Genomic DNA, 19,786 nt, shown 5'->3' with positions numbered 1-19,786 from the left:
CAAGTCAAGTCACTTTTTTTGCTAGAAAAATCCCCAAACTTTTTTTTTTTTTTTTTTGCAAAAAAAAAAGTTAGCCCAATTTTTTTGTATAATGTGAAAGATGATCTTACGCTGAGTAAATAGATCCCGAACATGTCACGCTTCAAAATTGCGTACACTCGTAGAATGGCGCCGAACTTGGGCTAGAATTGTTGCTCTCACTCTAACGTTCCTGATGATGCCTCACGTGTGGTTTGAACGTCTAACGTATGTGGGAACGATGAACGTATACGTTAGCTTCTGTGTGCAAGCATGCAGGGATGGGGGTGCTTTAAAATTTTATTTTTACACTTTCCTTTTTCATTTTTTTTAATATATTTTTTGATCACGTATTCTTCTTACATCCCTTGTAATAAGAATGGGACATGGCAGGTCCTCTTTATGGAGAGTTGTGGGGTCTGTAAGTCCCCACATCTCTCCTTAAGGTTGGAAAGACTGAGATAAAAAAAACAAAAAAAAAAAAACGAACTTTCGTAGCCTTTCCAGCCCAGATCAGGGCAGTATTTTATAACTGCTAGGCCGGATGTGACGGGCCTGGGCCTCCGAGAGCCATAGAGACTGCCAGGGACCATCAAGCATGGGACGGCAGCAGGAAGGGGGGGGGGAAATGGAACGTGACATCACTGGTGCCCTTCCTTCAGAGCCCCGTGCCGTGACCGTCGGCTCCCGCGCGCGCAGGAGTGACGTCACCGCGGCTCTGGCCAATCAGATGGCTGGATGCTGCGATCCCGATAGAGATGCGATCCCGATAGAGGTAAGCGGGCGGCACGGCGGGGGATCGTTCTAAGGTAAGAATTTATATGCGATGCATACTAGCTCATTGTGTTTTTCAGGTTGAAAAAAAAAAAATAACATTTTTGGGTTTACAACCTCTTTAAAGTAATACTAAACTTTTTTTTGTTGCTTCGAAATAAGAAACATGTTATACTTTTGCACAGAGCAGCCCAGATACTCCTCTTCTTGGGTCCCTGTTTGGTGCTCCTGGCCTCTCCCTCCTGTTGAGTGCCCCTACAGCAAGCAGCTTCTCTATGGGGGGCACCCAAGCTGAGCCGCAGCTGTGTGTCCATTCAGACACAGAGCTGCTACTGGGCTCCGACCCCTCTCTCTCCTCATTGGCTCATTGACTTTGACAGCAGGGGGAGCCAATAGTGCTCCACTGCTATCTCAATGAGGAGGAAGAATCCCGGGTAGTCTAGTCTCTCCTGCAACATCGCTGGATAGAGAGGGGGCTGAGTGGGGCTGCTGCGCACAGGTTTTTTTCTTAAGGCATAGAATGCATTAAAATAAAAAAACACCTTTCTTTATGACCACTTTAAGTTATACATAAACCCTCAAAACAATCAAAGCGAATGTTCTAGTATACATTTCAAAAAGAGAAACTGCTTTTTTTTTTCTTTTTTTCCCTCAAATTTCAATGTTAAGTTGGGAAATATTTTCCTGCCTTCATAGAATGCATGAAGGTAAAAACCTTGAGCTTTTAGAACAACTTTAAAGCTGACACTGTACTGCTGTTTTGCAGAAATCAGTCCTGCCTTATAAGTTTAGTAGGGGCACATAACTTAGACAAGAACACGGAGTATCTGCCTCCACAGTAACATGCCGGGGGGTGGTGGAGAATATAGAATGAAGGTTGGAGAAAATGCTTTAAGTTGGCCATAGACGGCTCGAGTTCAGTAGAACCAGCCTGTCGGTTGTTTGTTTTTTTTAGTTTTTTTGATCACTGCCGATAGCTCTAGCTACAAGCAGTGATCATTGTATTCTGATTGCAGGGAACCTCCTGCTGTCAGAACACAATAGCACAGCGGGAGTGATTCCTCCATCAACTTTGACTGTGTTGATGGGTGAACCAAGCAGTTTTCATTCCTGCAACCCATGATTGCAGGAAAGAAAATTGCATAATGTATAGTCTGCCTTAGTCTGAAGAAATTAAACGCTTGGTACCTATCATAGCTCCCAATTGTTAAATTGCCCTTAAACCCCTACACGACCGCCCGCCGCAGATTTACTGCGGCAGGCAGCCACACCTGGGCGAACCGATGTAGCTCTACGTCGGTTGCGCGCAGACAGCTAGGGGGCGAGGAAGCCGGCGCATGTGCCAGGCGGCTCAGATTGCCGTCTGACACTCTCGATCGTTCCCCGCTGAGAAAGGATGGTCGGCTGTTGTCCTTCTCCCTGGGATGATCAGAGACAATGTGATCCTGCTATATAGGATCGCATGTCTCTATGGTCATCTCACAAGCCCCGCCCCCCCCCACAGTTAGAATCACTTCCCTAGGCTTACATTTACCCCTTGATCACCAACAGTATTAACCCCTTCCCTGCCAATGGCATTACAGTAACAGTGCATATATTTAGCACTGTAGTAATGTCACTGGTACCCCCAAAAGTGTCAATGTCGGGGTCCGATCTGTCTGCCGCAATGTCGCAGTCCCCCAAAATATCGCAGGTCGCCGTCATTACTAGTAAAAAATAAAAAGACAAATCTTTCCCGTAGTTAGTAGACGAGAGAACTTTTGTGCAAACCAATCAAAATACGCTTACTGCGATTTTTTTTATTTAATTTTTTATTTTTTTTTTATTTTTTTTTTTACCAAAAATATGTAGCAGAAAACAAATTGGCCTAAAATGTTAAAAAAAACTTTGATTTTTAAATTTTTATTTTTGGGAATGTCATAGCAGAATGTGAAAAATATATTTTTTTTTTTAAATTGTCGCTCTTTTTATGTTTTTATAGCGCAAAAAATAATCACACAGATGATCAAATGCCACCAAAAGAAAGCTCTATTTGTGGTTAAAAAAAAGGACGTAAATTTTGTTTGGGTACAGCGCCACACGACCACGCAATTGTCCGTTAAAGTAACAGTGCCGAATCGCAAAATAGGGCCTGGTCATTAAGGGGGCAAATCCTTCTGGTGCAGAAGTGGTTAATGGGTGTACCAAGCAGTTTTCTGTCCTGCAACCCATGGTTGCAGGAAAGAGAAAATTGCATAATGTATGGCCTGCCTTAGTCTGAAGAAATTAAACGCTTGGTACCTATCATAGCTCCCAATTGTTAAATTGCCCTTAAATCTTGCAAAATGGAACCCGATTAGGTTGCATTGATGACATTTTGAAAGCGGTGGATTTTTAAATTTTATTTTTAAGAAAACCCGAGGCATTGGCCTAAATCCTGGCACTGCACGCTAGATGCTATAACTTACGCCAATCAGAAAGCAATATCTGCGTGGATGAAGCTTTATTATGATTCCTTTTACATTAGTTCTTAAAAAGCCATCTGTTTTCTCTGCCTATTACAAGAGCAAACTTAAATAGCATTCTACATTACTCGGACACACTGCAATGAATTTAACTGCCAGTTTAAAATAGTATTGTTTATAATTTCACATTTTATTAAACACTCTTTAACAGATGCTGCAGAAAGTGTACCGGTCACACATTTCTCTTTTAGTCACGGCTATTTATAATAAGCCATCACACCAAGCTTTTATTGTCTTTCCTACTGTTATGACCATTTTTTATTGACTCATTCCAGCTTGGTAATGGGAGACATCACAAGCAGAAAAGACAAACTTCCAGCTGATTTATTGAGAGGCCTGTAAAGAGACAGACACAATGCCAGCAGTCTGGGTTCTGGTCTACCAAGACGAGCAGCCTGCATTCTTAATCACTACTGGATGAAAAAGCTAATGATGAATTTTTATCTGTGAATGGACTACACTGTAGTCATGTATTGTCACTTGTACTCTGCATTTACTTCTGCTAGGGTTAGCTGTTGTCTTATGTATACAGATAGTAGATGTGTTTTTAACCACTTTACCACCAGAGGATTTTGCTGTTTTCCGTCCAGGCCACTTTTTGCGATTCGGCGCTGTGCGAATTTAACTGACAATTGCGCGGTTGTGCGATGCCGTACCCAAACGAAATTTACGTCCTTTTTTTCCCACAAACAGAGCTTTCTTTTGGTGGTATTTGATCACCTGTGCGATTTTTTACTTTTTGCGCTATAAACAAAAAAAGAGCGTTTATTTTGAAAAAATAACAATATTTTTAACATTTTTTTTATATGAAATTCCCCCCCAAAAAATGTAAAAATCAAATTTTTTTAAAAATTTTTGGCCAGTTTGTTTTCTGCTTCCTATGTTTGGTAAAAAAAATCGCAATAAGCGTATTTTGATTGGTTTGCGCAAAAGTTATTGCGTTTACTAACTAAGGGAAAGATTTCTGTCATTTTTGGTGTTTTTTTTTTTTTTTTAACGCGTAATGGCGGTGATCTGCGATTTTTTTTTTTTCTTTTTTTTTTTTTTTTTTTGCGGGACTGCGACATTGCGGCGGACAGATCGGACCCTTGACTTACATTTTTGACACTTTTGGGGGTACCAGTGACATTACTGCAGTAATCAGTGCTATATATATGCACTGTTACTGTAAAAATGACACTGGCAGTGAAGGGGTTAATTTTATTGGAGAGGGAGGGGTTAATGTATGCCTGGTGCTTACTGACGTGTGGGGGGGGAGGTGACTTTGTGAGACAGGGACAGATCGGATGTCCAGCTTTGCTGAACACTCCGATCTGTCAGTCCCTGTCACTTAGGAGATCCGCCCGCTCTGGTTACACAAGCGGGCGGATCTCCTCACTCGATTCCCCGACGATCGGGGCAGAGCAGCGGCGATCGCCGCTGCTCCTCCCCTGGCCCGACTCCCGCTGTGAATGAAAACAGCGGGAGCGCGCCTCCGGCGGCGCCGCCTACAGGGGGAGGAGTCCAGCGACGTAGGTCTACGTCGCTGAACGGGATCGTGCCACTTTGCCGCAGTACGCTCAATGTGAGCGGTGGGCAAGTGGTTAATATTTGGTATAGTCCTACACTGTCAGAGTATGCTGGGGCAAGAGTTCCTTAAATTATTGAAATCCTTAATTAAACCTGTTTTTGTGTGCACCGCATACTTGATAAATATCCTATCTATCTATCTATCTATCTATCTATCTATCTATCTATCTATCTATCTATCTATCTATCTATCTATCTATCTATCTATCTATCTATCTATCTATCTATCTATCTATCTATCTATCTATCTATCTATCTATCTATCTATCTATCTATCTCAATAATTCAAGGAACTCTTGCCCCAGCATACTCTGGTATAGTCCTGTTTTTAATATTTGGTATAGTCCTACACGGTCAAATATTAAAAGTAAAGATTTCAATAATTCAAGGAATATATATAGAAATAAAGTTTACAAACTAACGGATCATTCAGATTCATAGCAGTAAGCTAGAAATAATTGAAATATAATGTGGAAATTAATATAATTTACATTCTAAGATAAACTTTAGCCACTTCAGCTCCAAAATGTTTTACCCCCTTAATGACCAGGCCATTTTTTTGCGATTCGGCAATGCGTTATTTTAAGGAAAAATTGCACGGTCGTGCGACGCTGTAACCAAATACAATTTGATGACCCCCCCCCCCCCCCCCCACAAATAGAGCTTGGTTTTGGTGGCATTTGATCACCTGTGCGGTTTTTAGATTTTGCGCTATATACAAGAGCAACAATTTTGAGAAAAACGCCATATTTTTTACTTTCTGCTATAAAACATTCCCAATAAAAAAATTTAAAAAATCCTAATTTTTTTATCAGTTTAGGCCAATTTGTTTTCTGCTACATATTTTTGGTAAATAAAATCCCAAAAGTGTATTTTAATTGGTTTGCGCAAAAGATATCGTAGCGTTTACAAATTACAGGATAGATTTTTGGAATTTTTATTTATTTTGTTTTTATTAGCAATGGGGGCGATCAGCGTTTTTTAGCGGGACTGCGACATTGCAGGTGACAGATTGAGCCCCTAACTGACATTTTTGACCCTTTTTGGGACCAGTGACATTGTCGTCATCAGTGCTGAATATTATGCACTGTTACTGTAAAAATGACACTGGCAGGGAAGGGGTTAACACTGGGGGTGATCAAAGGGGTGTAATATATGCCTATAGCCCCTTTCACACATGGGAGTCCATCGGCTGACTGTTTTTCTCAGCGGGGGATCGATCTGCCGATCCACGCTGAGCAAGCGGATGGCATCTCTAACTCCATAAAATCCATTTACGTTTTTGGTTGTAACATGATAAAACGTGGAAAAGGACAAGGGGTATGAATACTTTCTCAAGGTACTGTAGGTGAGCACAGATTTTCACCTGTCAGGAGAAACCGCATTTTACAGTATACCCGTGTGCTGTGATTGAACTTGCCTGTTCCTCATTTCAAAGCTTCATTTATATTGGCTGTTCATATAAGGATGAGCACTTGTTAGGTTCTATACGCTTATCAATCAGGATTTCTTTCCAGTGTAGACTATAAATATACTCCTCTGGTTCTGTGAGCTACAAACCTCCTTATGTGTGATGGGGACAAGGGCAGTCAGTGCTGTTTGATATGAAAAAACATTCTGGATGCAAATGTGAGTAGTTCTTCATGGTTGATCGGGAAAACCCCTTTAGATCGTTTCTTCCTATTACTCTTTTCTAGTGGTGAGCAAATACAACATCCATTCCATTTTATACTGGATGACTTGTTTTTTAATTTTTTTATCCTTGTGTGACATTTTTTATTTGACATATGTGAGTGATTCTTTCATACAGATCACTTCTGCCCTTTCTTTTTCTCTGTAAGATTTGGCTCCAACTACATAGGAAAAAAATGAAGTGACCATTCCGTGGAGAATTTCTAATGACTTGTACTGAAAAAAGGATAAGTTGGCATGCAGAATCCAAGACAAGCGCCTTGTGGTTCTCTCCCTTTGTGTTTTGATGAGAGTCGCTTCTCTCTTCACTGCCAGCAGCCATCTCAGTGTACAGACCCCTCATTGGAACTTTCCTGCCCTTCCCATTCCCTCCTTTATCCATTACGGACTGCCTGAGTATTACTGGCTATCTGTCTTGCGCCAATACCTTTTTTGTTTTATACAGAATGCAAGAGCGGGAGATTTCAACAGAAGGGTATTAAAACGGTAAAGCAAAACTTCACCCAAAAGGGGAAGTTCCATTCTCCCTCCCCCTTTTCCTTTTTTTTTTGTTGAGGGGGTGGCGGGTACCTAATTTTGACAGGTACCTGCTCCCCCACTTCAGGTCAGATTGCTGCTGCAATCTCATAAGTTCAGCCCCCCCCCCCTTCCCCTGCAGCCTTCTGGGATACATCACTGGTCCCAAATGACTGCGAAACCAATTGGAAATCCCAGACAACTTGCACATGCATAGTTAAAAGCTGGCTGTAAAGTGAAAGGAGTTGTAATGGCAGAAGGCTTTTTATCTTAATGCAATCTAGGCATTTAGATTAAAAAACCTTCTGTTTGTAGCAGGCTTCCCAGCACCCCCTAATACTTACCTGAACCCCTTCTCTATCCAGCGATGTCCACGAGCCTCTCGGCTGTCCAGGACTCTCCTGATTGACTGAGACAGAGCTGCTGCGCCATTGGCACCCACGGCTGTCAATTAAAGTCAGCTAGCCAATCCGGAGAGAGAGGGGGCAAGGCAGAATGGCAGCTCCATGTCTAAATGGACACAGGGAGCTGCGGCTCGGCTCAGGTGCCCCCATAGTAAGCTGTTTGCTGTGGGGGCCCTCAATTGAAGGGAGGGGCCAGGAGCTGCATAGAGGGAGAATGATTCGGGCTGCCCTGTGCTGTGCAAAACCAACTGCACAGAGGAGGTGAGTATAACATTTCTTCTTTTTAAAAAAAAAAAAAAAAAAATGCTTTACAATCACATGAACCCCCCCCCCCCCCCCATAGAGCTCATCATGCTTTTGGACTCAATGAGACCATTATTTTTTTTTATGAAGCACTCGTCCTGCCAATTATAGGAACTTACAGATATGGAGGGGGGCTGTATTTAAATGCCAGGACGGGGGCCATCCACTGAAATTAGAATGCCATGGCTCTATGTTCATGTGTTAACTGTGTCTGGCTGATAAACTTGTATGTAGCATTTTGAAAATGGTGCAAGTTTTAGGCCAGGTGGTGATCCTCTTCCAATGGTTTATTCTATAGGTCTCATAATTTATCTGGAGAAGGCTGGTAAACTTGTGGTTGCCTTGTGCTTCTGTTTTGTTCCCTGTAAATGTATTGAGACAATTGAGAACTTAGGGCAGCGTTTTTCAACCTGGGTGCCACCAGAGGTTGCCAGGGTTGCTGCGGCATCTTGGTTAAAAAAAGGCATTTAGCCCAGATCAAGCTCCCACTGCTACACTGAACTGTGCATTGGCACAACGGGAGCTCCATCAGGACAGTGAGTGCAGAGCAGAAGGAGAGGAAGGCGTCTTCCCAATCCAGACCTCTCCGTCTCCTCCGGCAGTGCAAATGCATGTACAGTACTGCAGTTGTCTTTATGTATGTACTTTACTTTTAATCTTGACCCCTAATCTGTATGTTCAGAACAGCTTTTTTTATGGCTTGTTCATAATGGTGGCAAGGAGTGTTGCTCCCCTGAAGAGCAATCCATGCTCAGATCACTTTTCAGAGGCTTTTGACAGGCAGTGAAGAAGCGGTGTATCACCTCCTCACTGCCTGTTTTAACTCCTGATGGGAGAAGATTTGGTATTCCGCTTTTTATGACTTTTCTTGTAAGAACAAGGTTCATTTAAGAAGGTGAGGGCACATCTTGTTGCACACCTGGGTGAAAGCTGCTATTATATTGGAAGGTTGCTTACTCAAGACACTGACCAACGGGGAAGCGTTTTTTTGCACCTTTCTTATATATTTTGTTTTTTTAGAATTTTCACATTTGGACTATTATTGGACTGGGTGTATGAATGTTTTTATATATTTCGAAGCACACCAACACCAGCACTTAGGCTGCATTCCCACCTCTACTTTTTGAATCGCGGACAGATTTGACACGATTCTGCTTGCGATTTTAAAGCGCCAAGGTGAGAATGACAAATCGCGGAATGATTGATCTCACTGCAATCGTGGCAACCCACATAGCGTGAAGCGTGTCACCCAAAAAGTAGCTCCTAAACTTTTTTGGGGTGACCAGCTTCACGCAAAACAGACTGCTGCGAGTGCAGCGTGATTTATCCTGGCCACTGTGATTTTAGGTGCCATTCAAATGTGCATTCTGTGATTTTATTTTTTTTTTTTGTAATTTACGCCTTGCGCTTTGAAATCATGGCAAAATATGCTAAGTTGTGAATGCAGCCAAATTTGAGTTGACAGAATATGGTTTTCCTCAAATAGGTTTAAGGTTTCAAGTGAATTTCATATTGATTTCACATTGCAAAATTTTTAACCATGTGGTATGCATTTTTATTTTTCATTTAATTTCATGTTTCATTCAGCCTCTAAGGTCAAACTATAAGGGTCCTTTCACACGGCACGGTCCGTTTTTTTTTTCTTCAGTTCAGTGACTTTTTTTTTTTTTTTTTAAACGGACACGGATGTCGCGTTTTTAAGGTCCGTTCCGTATGTCCGTTTTTCATCCATCCGTTTGCGGATGAAAAATAGACATAATGTATGTCTATGGGCTAGCGGATGACATCAGCTGACATCCATTTTTGCGTCCGTTCCGTCTTTAACCACTTAAGCCCCGGAATATTTTACCCTCTTCCTGACCAGGGTTTTTTTTTTGCATTTTTTTTTTTTTTTATACTGCGTGACTTTAACGGACAATTGCGCGGTCCTGCGACGCTGTACCTAAACGAATTTGACGTCCCTTTTTTTCCCCACAAACAGAGCTTTCTTTTGGTGGTATTTGATCACCTGTGCGATTTTTTTTTTTTTTTTTTTTTTTTGATCATACGCTATAAACAAAAAAAGAGCGTCAATTTTGCAAAAATAACAATATTTTTCACATTTTTTTTTTTATATGAAATTCCCCAAAAAAAAGTAAACAAAATTTTTTAACCTTTTCAGCCAATTTGTTTTATGCTGCATATGTTTGGTAAAAAAAAATCGCAAAAAGCGTATTTTGATTGGTTTGCGCAAAAGTTATCGCGTTTACTAACAAAGGGAAAGATTTTGGTCATTTTTGGTGTTTTTTTTTTTTTAACGAGTAATGGCGGCGATCTGCGTTTTTTTTTTTTTTTTTTGCAGGACTGCGACATTGCGGCGGACAGATCGGATCCTTGACTGACATTTTTGACACTTTTGGGGTTACCAGTGACATTACTACAGTAATCAGTGCTATACATATGCACTGTTACTGTAAAAATGACACTGGCAGGGAAGGGGTTAACTGTATTGGAGAGGGAGGGGTTAAGTGTGTCCTAGGGGCGTGTTTCTAACTGTGATGGGACATGGCTACTAGTGTAAAAACCGAGATCAAAGGTCCTACATAGAACCGTCTGATCTCCATTTTTACACAGGGGAGAATGACAGGCGGCTTTTACATTAGCCGCCTGCCTTTCTCCCTTCCCGGCGAACGATCGCGAATGACTGGCGGACATCGGGTCCGCCGGTCACACGCACTGACTTCTTAGGGAACGAGTCGGGGCGGGTGCGCGCTCACCAGCTATTGGCTCACAAGCCGGTGACAGGCTAGTGACGTACCGGTGCGTCACTTTGCCTGGCCGGGGCTGACCGGCGCATTATATGTACTTGCGGCGGTCGGCAAGTGGTTAAAACGGAAGAGAAATAGGGTTCTCTTCCGTCTCCAAAAATGGAACTTGAACGGACGAAAAATGGATGTCAGCGGATGGTTGTCCGCTAGCCCATAGACATACATTATGTTTGTTTTTCATCCGCAAATGGACATACGGAACGCCCGTGTGAAAGGACCCTTATACACATTCTATGATACATTGGGGGGAATTGGCTATATCTACAGACCTCTATAAAAAATTATAGTGAAGTGTAGGGAATTTGTTTTAAGAAAACATTTTCGATTCTGCTCCTTCTGATTTTTTTTTTCTTTGCTGCAGTGGAAAACAAATGACAATTTGACCCCGACTCATGATTGGAAAAACGATTGGACTTTCTTACAACATTATTTTCTAAGAATTTTGCCCATCTTTGGTCAGCTTAGGGGCTTGATCACACTTGACAAAATTCCTGTCTTCTAACAAACGCTCCTATAGCGTTAATGCACTTTAGTATGGGCATTAGACTGGGGTTTTACAAGCAATTAATGACCCTTTAAAAATGCTCCTCAAACACCCAATGTGTGGTTTTGACACGTTTTTACATTAAGGCACATTAAACTCGCTCCACAAATGCCTATTATTTTTATTTTATTTAAAGGGAAGTGACATTACAGAAAATAGTTTGAGATGTGGCTTGTCGTGGTGAATGTTTTCTGTGCTTACTGCATTAGCAGGGAAGGCAGCAGCATGGATTCTGTTTAATATGCTTTATCTCCTATTTGACGACCTGAAGAGGATGCTGATATATAAGCAATTGGCTGAGCCGTGGAAGAGAAGGGCCTCCAGGCGATAATTGGGTACATCCAATGGTGTTTCAGATATTCTAAAGGGCACTTTCATGCCCTGTATCATGATTTATGCACCAACCCTCACAGGTTGTCAGCCATCTTCAAGCAGCACAGAAGGAAGTGACTGCTCGCCTCTATCATTTACAGGGTGTTGCGGAACAATCTATTCCTCCTTTTAAACACACTGCAATTGCCTGCCAGTGACTTTTGTCAAGCGTTTCCAGACTAGACTTGAGGATTCAATTTTGAAGCATGGTGCTAACGCTTCATGTTTTGATAATGTGATCAGCACTGTGCGCTCTCCTTAGTTTCATTTGCATGGGCATTTGAGGAGTGTTAAAAAACGCCCCTCAATTGGCTGCTTTCAATGCCCGTGTGAACTTGGCGTAAGGCTGGGTTCACAATTAGAATGGATGTGGCTTACAGCACGGGTCCGGTGCATCCCCATTCTACATTTCAGGGACAAATCGGGCCGAATTTTTGCCTGAATTCAGACCTGAAACTGAGCCAAAGATGTACAGGACTCCTGTGCAACCCGCTCAGCAGCTGACCTGGAGATGTGTAAACTGGCTCCATTGAGAGCCGGTCACCATCTCCTGTCATGCGATTTGGATGCAGAGAAACCAGCATCCAATCCGCATAAGTGTGAACCCAGCCCAAGATTTCCCGTGTGTGTATGTGTTTTATTAAGAGTATTTTAACTCTATTTCTTTCAAGTCTTTTTATATTTGTATAGAGCAGGGCTTCCCAAACTTTTTTGGGCCGAGACCCACTTCTGAATACAGTTATTTTTCGGGACCCACTTGCTTGTAATTGAATATTGTAAAGCGCTACAGAATTTGTTGGCGCTATATAAATGCAAATAATAATAATGCATATTTTAAAGGGAGGGGGATGTTAAATTAAAAATATCAATTTACTACTTTTTAATTTATTATCGAATACACTTAATATATAAATAAATATAAGGCTACATGGCACTCACCCTCCCTCCTTTCCCAGCGGTCCACAGTGAAGGTGAAGCCCCTGTTTGCTCTCTCCAGGGCCCAGCACACCTCACCCAGAGTCTCCATGATGAGGAGCTCTATGTTGGTCTTGGTGTCCTGGCTCTTCTCCTTCAGATTCTCTACTGGGGTCACAGAAGCTGCCATGAACTCCTGACACCGACGGGCCACCTGGTCCTCCTATGACACCAAGGCTGCCCTTTCTGCCCGCTATAGCTGAGAAAATCCCGCTGCCAGTCTAGCCACCACCGCTGACGCCAGCAGGACTGAGGAGCTGGCTCTGCACCCCATGAACATATCCTACATACGTACGCATTGATGCAAGTATCCTCCTCGTGGGAAATGCAGACCAGCCTTTGTAAACTGCATGGGCGGGGTCCTGAATCCATCGCAATTTGAATCCTTTGGCTCTCTGTAATTTGCTCAGGCTCACACAGCACAATTTAAGCGTGCCTGCTCTCAGTGGGTCCCGACCCACAGTTTGGGAACTCCTGGTATAGAGGTATGCTATAATCCAGTAACTGAAATCGGAAATTGTAAAATAGGAAATTCAACAAGGATTCCTTTCATGGTAATCCAGGCAATAATGTAGAATTTGTGCTCACTATTACCACGCTATACTTTTTTTCCTTTTTACCATGTTTAATCATGAGAAAAGTTAATGCATATGGATTGCTGCATTGTGAGATGTCGGGAAACAAGCTGTCTATGGCTGTGTCTTTGGTTTTGGCCTGTTCACATTTTGTCTGTTTTCCTTCATGAAAACTCATAAGGTTTATTGCATGGCTGTGGACTTTAAGTAGAAATCCTAATCATCGGTTTGGTGCGGAGTGCTTTGGACTTTTTTAAATTAATCTGTTGTTGATTCAAGTATTTTTCTAAACTGTGAATTGTAAATAAAAGGTTTAAATAAAAAGTATTTGTCCAGGCTGTACACATTTTACCTATGGTTTTTCTAAATCTATGACCTCCTTTGATCATTGGCTCCATCTAGTGGCTAAAATGTGGTATATTTTCTAAATTAGGTATTTGAGGAAAAAAAAAAAGAAAATTGGCCACTAGATGGCGCTGACGTTTATATGAAGCCATAAAACTAGGAAATTCCTGGAAATTTGTGCAGCCTGGATGACTGCTTGGACATGGGGGTTGCAGCCATGCTTCTGAGTAGACCCAAATGGCCTACAGGTAAAATAATTTAATTAATGATCCTTTTACAAAGCTGCACAAATTTTGATCTACTGGGGCCCCTTGATTGCAAGGTCTAATTTCTGGAAAATGCGAACATAGCCTTTAAAGCATCAACTATGAAAAATGTTGCATACCCAACTTCATTGTCATTTCCCGGGAGTGTGCAGTGTTAGGGGCTTGCCATGCTGGGTGTCTATTTACGGTACTCTGTGCAACCTCATCTTTTATATTTTACTAGAAGAAAATAGTTTATCAAGCACAAATTTGGAGTAAAAAATAACTTACGTTTATTTTAGGGCACTCCAATGAAAAATACCACCATTGCCCTAATATTGTGACACACTTCCCAGCCACCTTAGAAAAAAAAAAAAAAAAAAAAAATTAATCCCATAATCCAGTGCTTGACAAATTTGCCTGAAATCTAGGAGCCAGCTAAAAAAGTTAGGAGCCAGTTTTTTTTTTTTTTTTTTTTTAAACTAACAACCAAGCTTTATTTAATAAGACGTATACTAAATTTACACATGAATACGACTAGAACCCCACTCTCCTCTATAGCGCAATTGGATGGAAACAGACTGTCTGTCTCTTTTCATCCGATGCCATCTGATCCGATCCACGGGGTGGATAGAAAATAGACCCACCATCCGTCTGTTTTTGGCAGACAGGATCAGATGGCGGCAGATTACCGCTACATAGAGGAGAATGAAGGTCCGATCAGGTCTGCCTGAAAAACTTACAGGCGGCCCTGATCAGACAGCCCGTGTGAAAGGGGCCATCGGTTGTGGCTGTGGAATGGCGATGAGGAAAAAAAAAAGATAGATTTTATATTATATATATATATATATATAATAAAAATATAATTTTTTTTAATAAGAATTGAAAAAAAAGAGAATTTTTTTTATTTTTTTTAATAATTAAAGTAAAAAAAAATTTTTTTTTTTTTTTAATTTAAAAAAATTAATAACCACACTCCCTATCCACTTACCTTTTTAAGCAAAGGTAACTGGACAGGGAGATGAAGCCTGCAAAAACTTCCCTCTCATCTCCTCTTAGGAAGGCGATGGGAATGCATTGACAGGCAGTGGAAACAGTCATTACTTCCGGCCACCACAAGAGGGCGCCAGTTTCCCAGCCTCTCATCTCACAAAAGAAGGCCGAAAAGCCGGGGCCTCAATTTTCGGACGGCGCGGAAGTCTGTGCACTTGGGGAGGAGGTGGGGGCGCAAAAGGGACAGGACACCTCCTGCAGGGCACCCCAGGCGCCAGGTCGCTAATTCTAGTCGCAATTGCGACCTGGCGCCCGGGGTTTGTCGAGCCCTGCCATAATCATTTGGTCATTAGCACTTTACTTTACAATTGTTCTGCTGATCATCCTTCCTGTCTGAGTTTACAAACATTTAGCCAGTCCTTTTGTGTGAATGGAATAAATGCTACTGATGTTTACACTTGTGATTTGGTTTATAGCCATCACAAAGTACAGAACCCTTCTAATTGGCTCTGTACATCATGCCTGATCTAAACTTTTTTGCACTGACAGCTGAGATGACAGCGATTGATGTGGGGGGCACTTGAGAAACATACACCCACTTCCCTGACCTTTTCTTTGTAATTTGGCAGTATGGAGGTGGTGAGATTTTCTGCTAGCTGTACTATATATGTAGATTGTATACTGTATATGGATTTTACTTGCTATTGTGTCAAAATTAGTCCCCATTTTTCCTGGCAGAAAAGAAAATGGTTTTTACTGATTTTTTTTTTTCCTCAAGAATTTCACTGTAGTTTGTAGAAGTGTTTTCAAGAAACATGAAATGCAGAATAAATGTTGCTTGTAGTGTAATCCTAGAACATCTGACTTCAGCTCACATACTATTTCCTGGCCTCTGCATGACTCCATTCCCCCCCACCGAGTGCAGTGTCTTTCTTTATGCTTAGATGTGTTCACAAGGCAAGGTTTGTTTTTATACAGTTTATAATCTGTAATTGAGAGATCACCTACTGCCCTCATGCAGAGTGGGTAGAGTTTCACTTTAAAAATTGATATGCCAGTAGATCTTTGGACATAATCTTCATTCTAAATGAGTACTTTGAAATCAAGCTTGTCCAAGCTCCTTGAAGGCTAACTACTTCTTTAGTATCCTGTTATTTATTACAGGTACTTGTATAGCAGCGCTTTATGTGTACAGTATATTGTACATTCACAGCAGTCCCTGCCCTCAAGGGACCTACAATCTAAGGTTACATCAGTATTTTGGGTGTAATATGTTGCCAAGCAGACCTTTGTTTCAAAAGGGGATGAACGGTTTCTGTAATTGCTTAAAATGTGTTTGCTGGAGTTCAACTTGAAAGTGGTTCTAAGAGTCCATTCAGACTAGCGCGACTTGTCAGGCGACTTGTCAGCCTGACAAGTCGCGCTTGGTCGCTCGCCATTGATTAGCACAGGACCCGTTCTAATAGGAGCGACACAAGTCGCTCCGACTTAGAAAAAGGGTCCTGTACTACTTCGGGGCGACTTGCATAGACTTCCATTATGTGAAGTCCCTGCAAGTCGCGCCCAAGTCGCGGTGCACAGATCATCCTCTTCCGCTCTCTGTGCTGAGACGGAGGTGTCAGATCTCTGCTGTCCTCTGAGGGAATCGGATGAGAACGGGCCACCTGTCCGTTCTCATCCGATCCACCAGACGGATGGAAAATAGGGTTTCCATCCGTTCGGATTTCATGGACCGGATCAGATTGGACATGTCTCCGTTGACATCCGATGCCCCATAGAGATGCATGGGGCATCCGTTCAGATCTGCCTGAAAAACTGACAGGCGGATCTGAACGGTCCGCGTGTGTGAAAGGGGCCTAAGGCTTTAGAACCACTTTATTTGTTGGTTCATCTAACATCATCCTTAGAACAATATTGCCCAAAGTTGTCCCTGTTGTTCCTCCACCCAGAGTGCAGACAACCTAAAGCAAGACATAGATTTTGCAACAGTCAGTGTTAATGAGGGGGGAATCTCTCGCTTTGCGCTATTGTTTTCTGACCCCAATCAGGTGCACTATCACTTTAAAAATTGTCACAAAGTCTAAAGAATAACAGATAAATTCAATAAAGTCCACCAAAGTGAAATAGAATTCTGAAAGTGCAATATTTACATTTATTCCAAATGATTACAGCCAAGAGAAAATCCCAAAAGGAGTCGGTGTTCTAAGAATATTAATGCCACCGGAGTTCACACCCTGCTTATGCCTGGTACACGCGGACTGAATATTGTCTGGTTTCGGCTGGTTCAACAGAAACCGGCCTATATTCGTTTTGTGTACAGCAGCCTGTCCGGCTTCGGTAGAGGGGGCATGACTGGAAAGCATCTGCCAATAGGCATCTGGTCAGCACTCACAACTAATGGCTGTGTGAGCACTGATTGGTGTGTCCTGGCAGGAGCAGTCCCCCTGTCAGAACACAATAGCTCAGTGGGGAGATCACTGTACTAAAATACATTGTTAGTACAGCGACATCATCCCCAGCTCCTCTGTTTTTTACACAAAAAACCTGTGTATTAGGCATTGCCAGAAAAATAGAATCTCAAATAAATAAGATCATATGAACTCAGGTGGCACACAGGCATACACCAAAGGATGCGACTCCAATCTGTCAGGCTTCTATGCCGACTTCCCTTTCACTTTATGGCTCCACTACAATGCTTCCTGTATTGCTTCTTATACACATCTAATGGGGTAAATATTTTACGAGTGAGTGCCGGGTCACACTTATGCAATGCGGGAAGACTGCGAATTCGCAGCCTGTTCCCGCATCGCAAACGCACCCTTGGCAGTTCACACTGCCATATGCGATACGCTGGGGGTGTCAATGAAATGTTAACGACACCCCCAGTTTGATCGCATATCGCAGTGAGATCTGACAGTTCGCACATGATCGGATCACACAAGTGTGAACCACTGTGCAATCCGATCCTGATGCGGCTGAAAAAAAGGGTCATGTGCGACTTTTGTGCGGGCGCAGTGCGAATTTAGCCATACAAAGTGTATGGCTGAATTCGCACCACACAGCCGATCGCATGTAATGAAGGAGCAGTGCGCTCCGATATTACATGCGATCGCCGCAGCCGCAAGAGTGTGAACTGGCACTCAACTCCTCCTAGTGCAACCCGTAAAAAAAACAAATACAATACATTTTGCTCTTGCATTCACATGTAAGGAATAAGTAAACCGCATTAACAGCATCAAATATGGTGCTGCCGGAACTTCCACCGGCATGCGCAATGTCACAGGATACAAGCTCTGCTCAGTATGTTTCTTCACAACTGTCATTGTCAGGGAAAGGAGGTTTTCCTGCTGTCAGAATGCAGTGATCACGCAAGAAAAAAGAAAATAAAAACTGGTTGTACTGAAGCCGATCGATAGATCAACTTCAGTACAACCAGCCTGCCCATAGATGGATCAAATCTCTGAATTTTGTTCCATTTATGGCCAGCCTTAGGCCCTGTTCACACCTGAGCATTTTTTTACAGCTCGTAAAACACTCCTCTGAAGTCTCAAAACACCCAACAAGCAAAATCGTATTCATTTCAATGGCACCTGTTCACATCTGAGCGTTGTCGTCTGAAGCAAAATGCCTGAAGCTCAAAATATGAGATTATCAGCGTTTTTGTTAGATTTCAATGCATGCCTCCAAACGCCTGAAAAAAGCCCCAAAAAAACACCTGAAAACGATCCGCTCAGGTGTGAATGGAGCCTAAGACAGGAAGTATTTTGTGATTTCCATGTACTGCTGCTCCAGTTTTGTTACCCCCCCCCCCCCCCCACCTCCAATTGTTCTTTGTTTAAACACCTCCTTGTTTATGGCCAATCATAACCATTTTTAAATAGGAACAATGTTATTTTTTTTTATAAATTGTACATTCTAGCAGTTAGAATTAGCTGTGAGCCCATTAAAATCGTCTGTGATCAGATGTTATGATATATGAAGTAAAAAATAAAAAAAGGCAAAAATGCTGTAGCGCAGTAAAAATGTATGAACAAGATATCGTAGACGTGCAGATGGGGTTGCCAAATCCAGAAAATATTTGATTGCCTAATAAATAAATCACAATCTAATTTGCATGAATATGCTCCTAATTCTTAGCTAATCCATTCATATGTGTTTTATAGTCTCAATTTGAATAATTTATGATGTTTATTTAATACCCGTTTCAAGGAAAAAATGTAGAATAAAACTGACATGCATGTTTTTTATCCAAATAAATAGGAGTATGATTTTTGCATATGGGAGAATTTCTTTGCTACATCTGCTTGCTTTTAAGCATAATAATACTGTTAAATGTTTTAATAACCTCAGCTTCTACTATTCAGGAAGTATTACTCATTTTAACCTGCTTCATAAAGGAACAATTCGAATCTATTCAATTTCCTGAAGTGGCAGTTTTATCCATAAATGATGTTCTAATTTGCTTTTGCTGTGTTATTTGTGTTAGGAAAATATATCCTATCCATTGTTTTCCTTATAAAATGCATAGCTTTTAGATGTAAAGAATATAAGGCTTTGTTTCACAGAAGCGAGCAGGAGGTGGTAAAACCGGGTTGGCCCGTGGTTTTACCTCCCGCCTAAACACTGGCATCCAGCTGCTCACAGCTGTACACATGCTGCGACCGTAATGTTATGCTTTGCGGCAAAAACGAAACCACGTGTCTTTTTTGGCAGGCATTAACTCCACCAAACATGACCAACGCAACCCCATGGGGTCGCAGCTATCTCCCCCAACCACAAGTATGCAATTGGGGCGCGGTAGTGCGGCATTCACAGGGGTAAATTGGGCAATGAGGAAGCACCATAAGACCTCCTCATGCTTGTCAAAGACCCTCCTAAAAAATGCGGATCACCTTTCAGAGGGCAGTGTGTGTGTGTGTGTGTGTGTGTGTGTTTAAATAAGCTCTTGCTCCTTTTTTTTTTAACACCTTTTTTTTGTTTTCTTTGTGTACAGGGGTCCATTCAGTGTTGTCCGAAGATGTATAAACCGAGAAACTGGACAGCAGTTTGCTGTGAAAATAGTCGATGTGGCAAAGTTTACATCAAGCCCTGGATTAAGCACAGAAGGTAATGATTTTAAATTATAGGTGCAACCTGTTAGCCATGCAATC

At 41.9% G+C, this 19,786-nt stretch overlaps 1 protein-coding gene across 12 annotated transcripts in view; it reads left to right on the top strand.

Moving 5' to 3' along the window:
- The window catches only part of CASK (calcium/calmodulin dependent serine protein kinase), a 651,701-nt gene that overhangs the window by 91,634 nt on the left and 540,281 nt on the right, over nt 1–19,786 (top strand). For all 12 annotated transcript variants that reach the window (XM_082246666.1, XM_082246669.1, XM_082246671.1 and 9 more), the window contains exon 2: nt 19,630–19,742. In XM_082246666.1, the coding sequence (XP_082102792.1) occupies nt 19,630–19,742 (113 nt within the window). The remainder of the gene's footprint in view (nt 1–19,629; nt 19,743–19,786) is intronic.

Source organism: Pelophylax lessonae, assembly GCF_965119305.1.
Source record: "Pelophylax lessonae genome assembly, chromosome: 2".
In the NCBI taxonomy this organism is placed as follows: Eukaryota; Metazoa; Chordata; class Amphibia; order Anura; family Ranidae; genus Pelophylax; species Pelophylax lessonae.
Note: the sequence above shows the minus strand (reverse complement) of the source record. Positions and strands in the feature narration are given on the sequence as shown.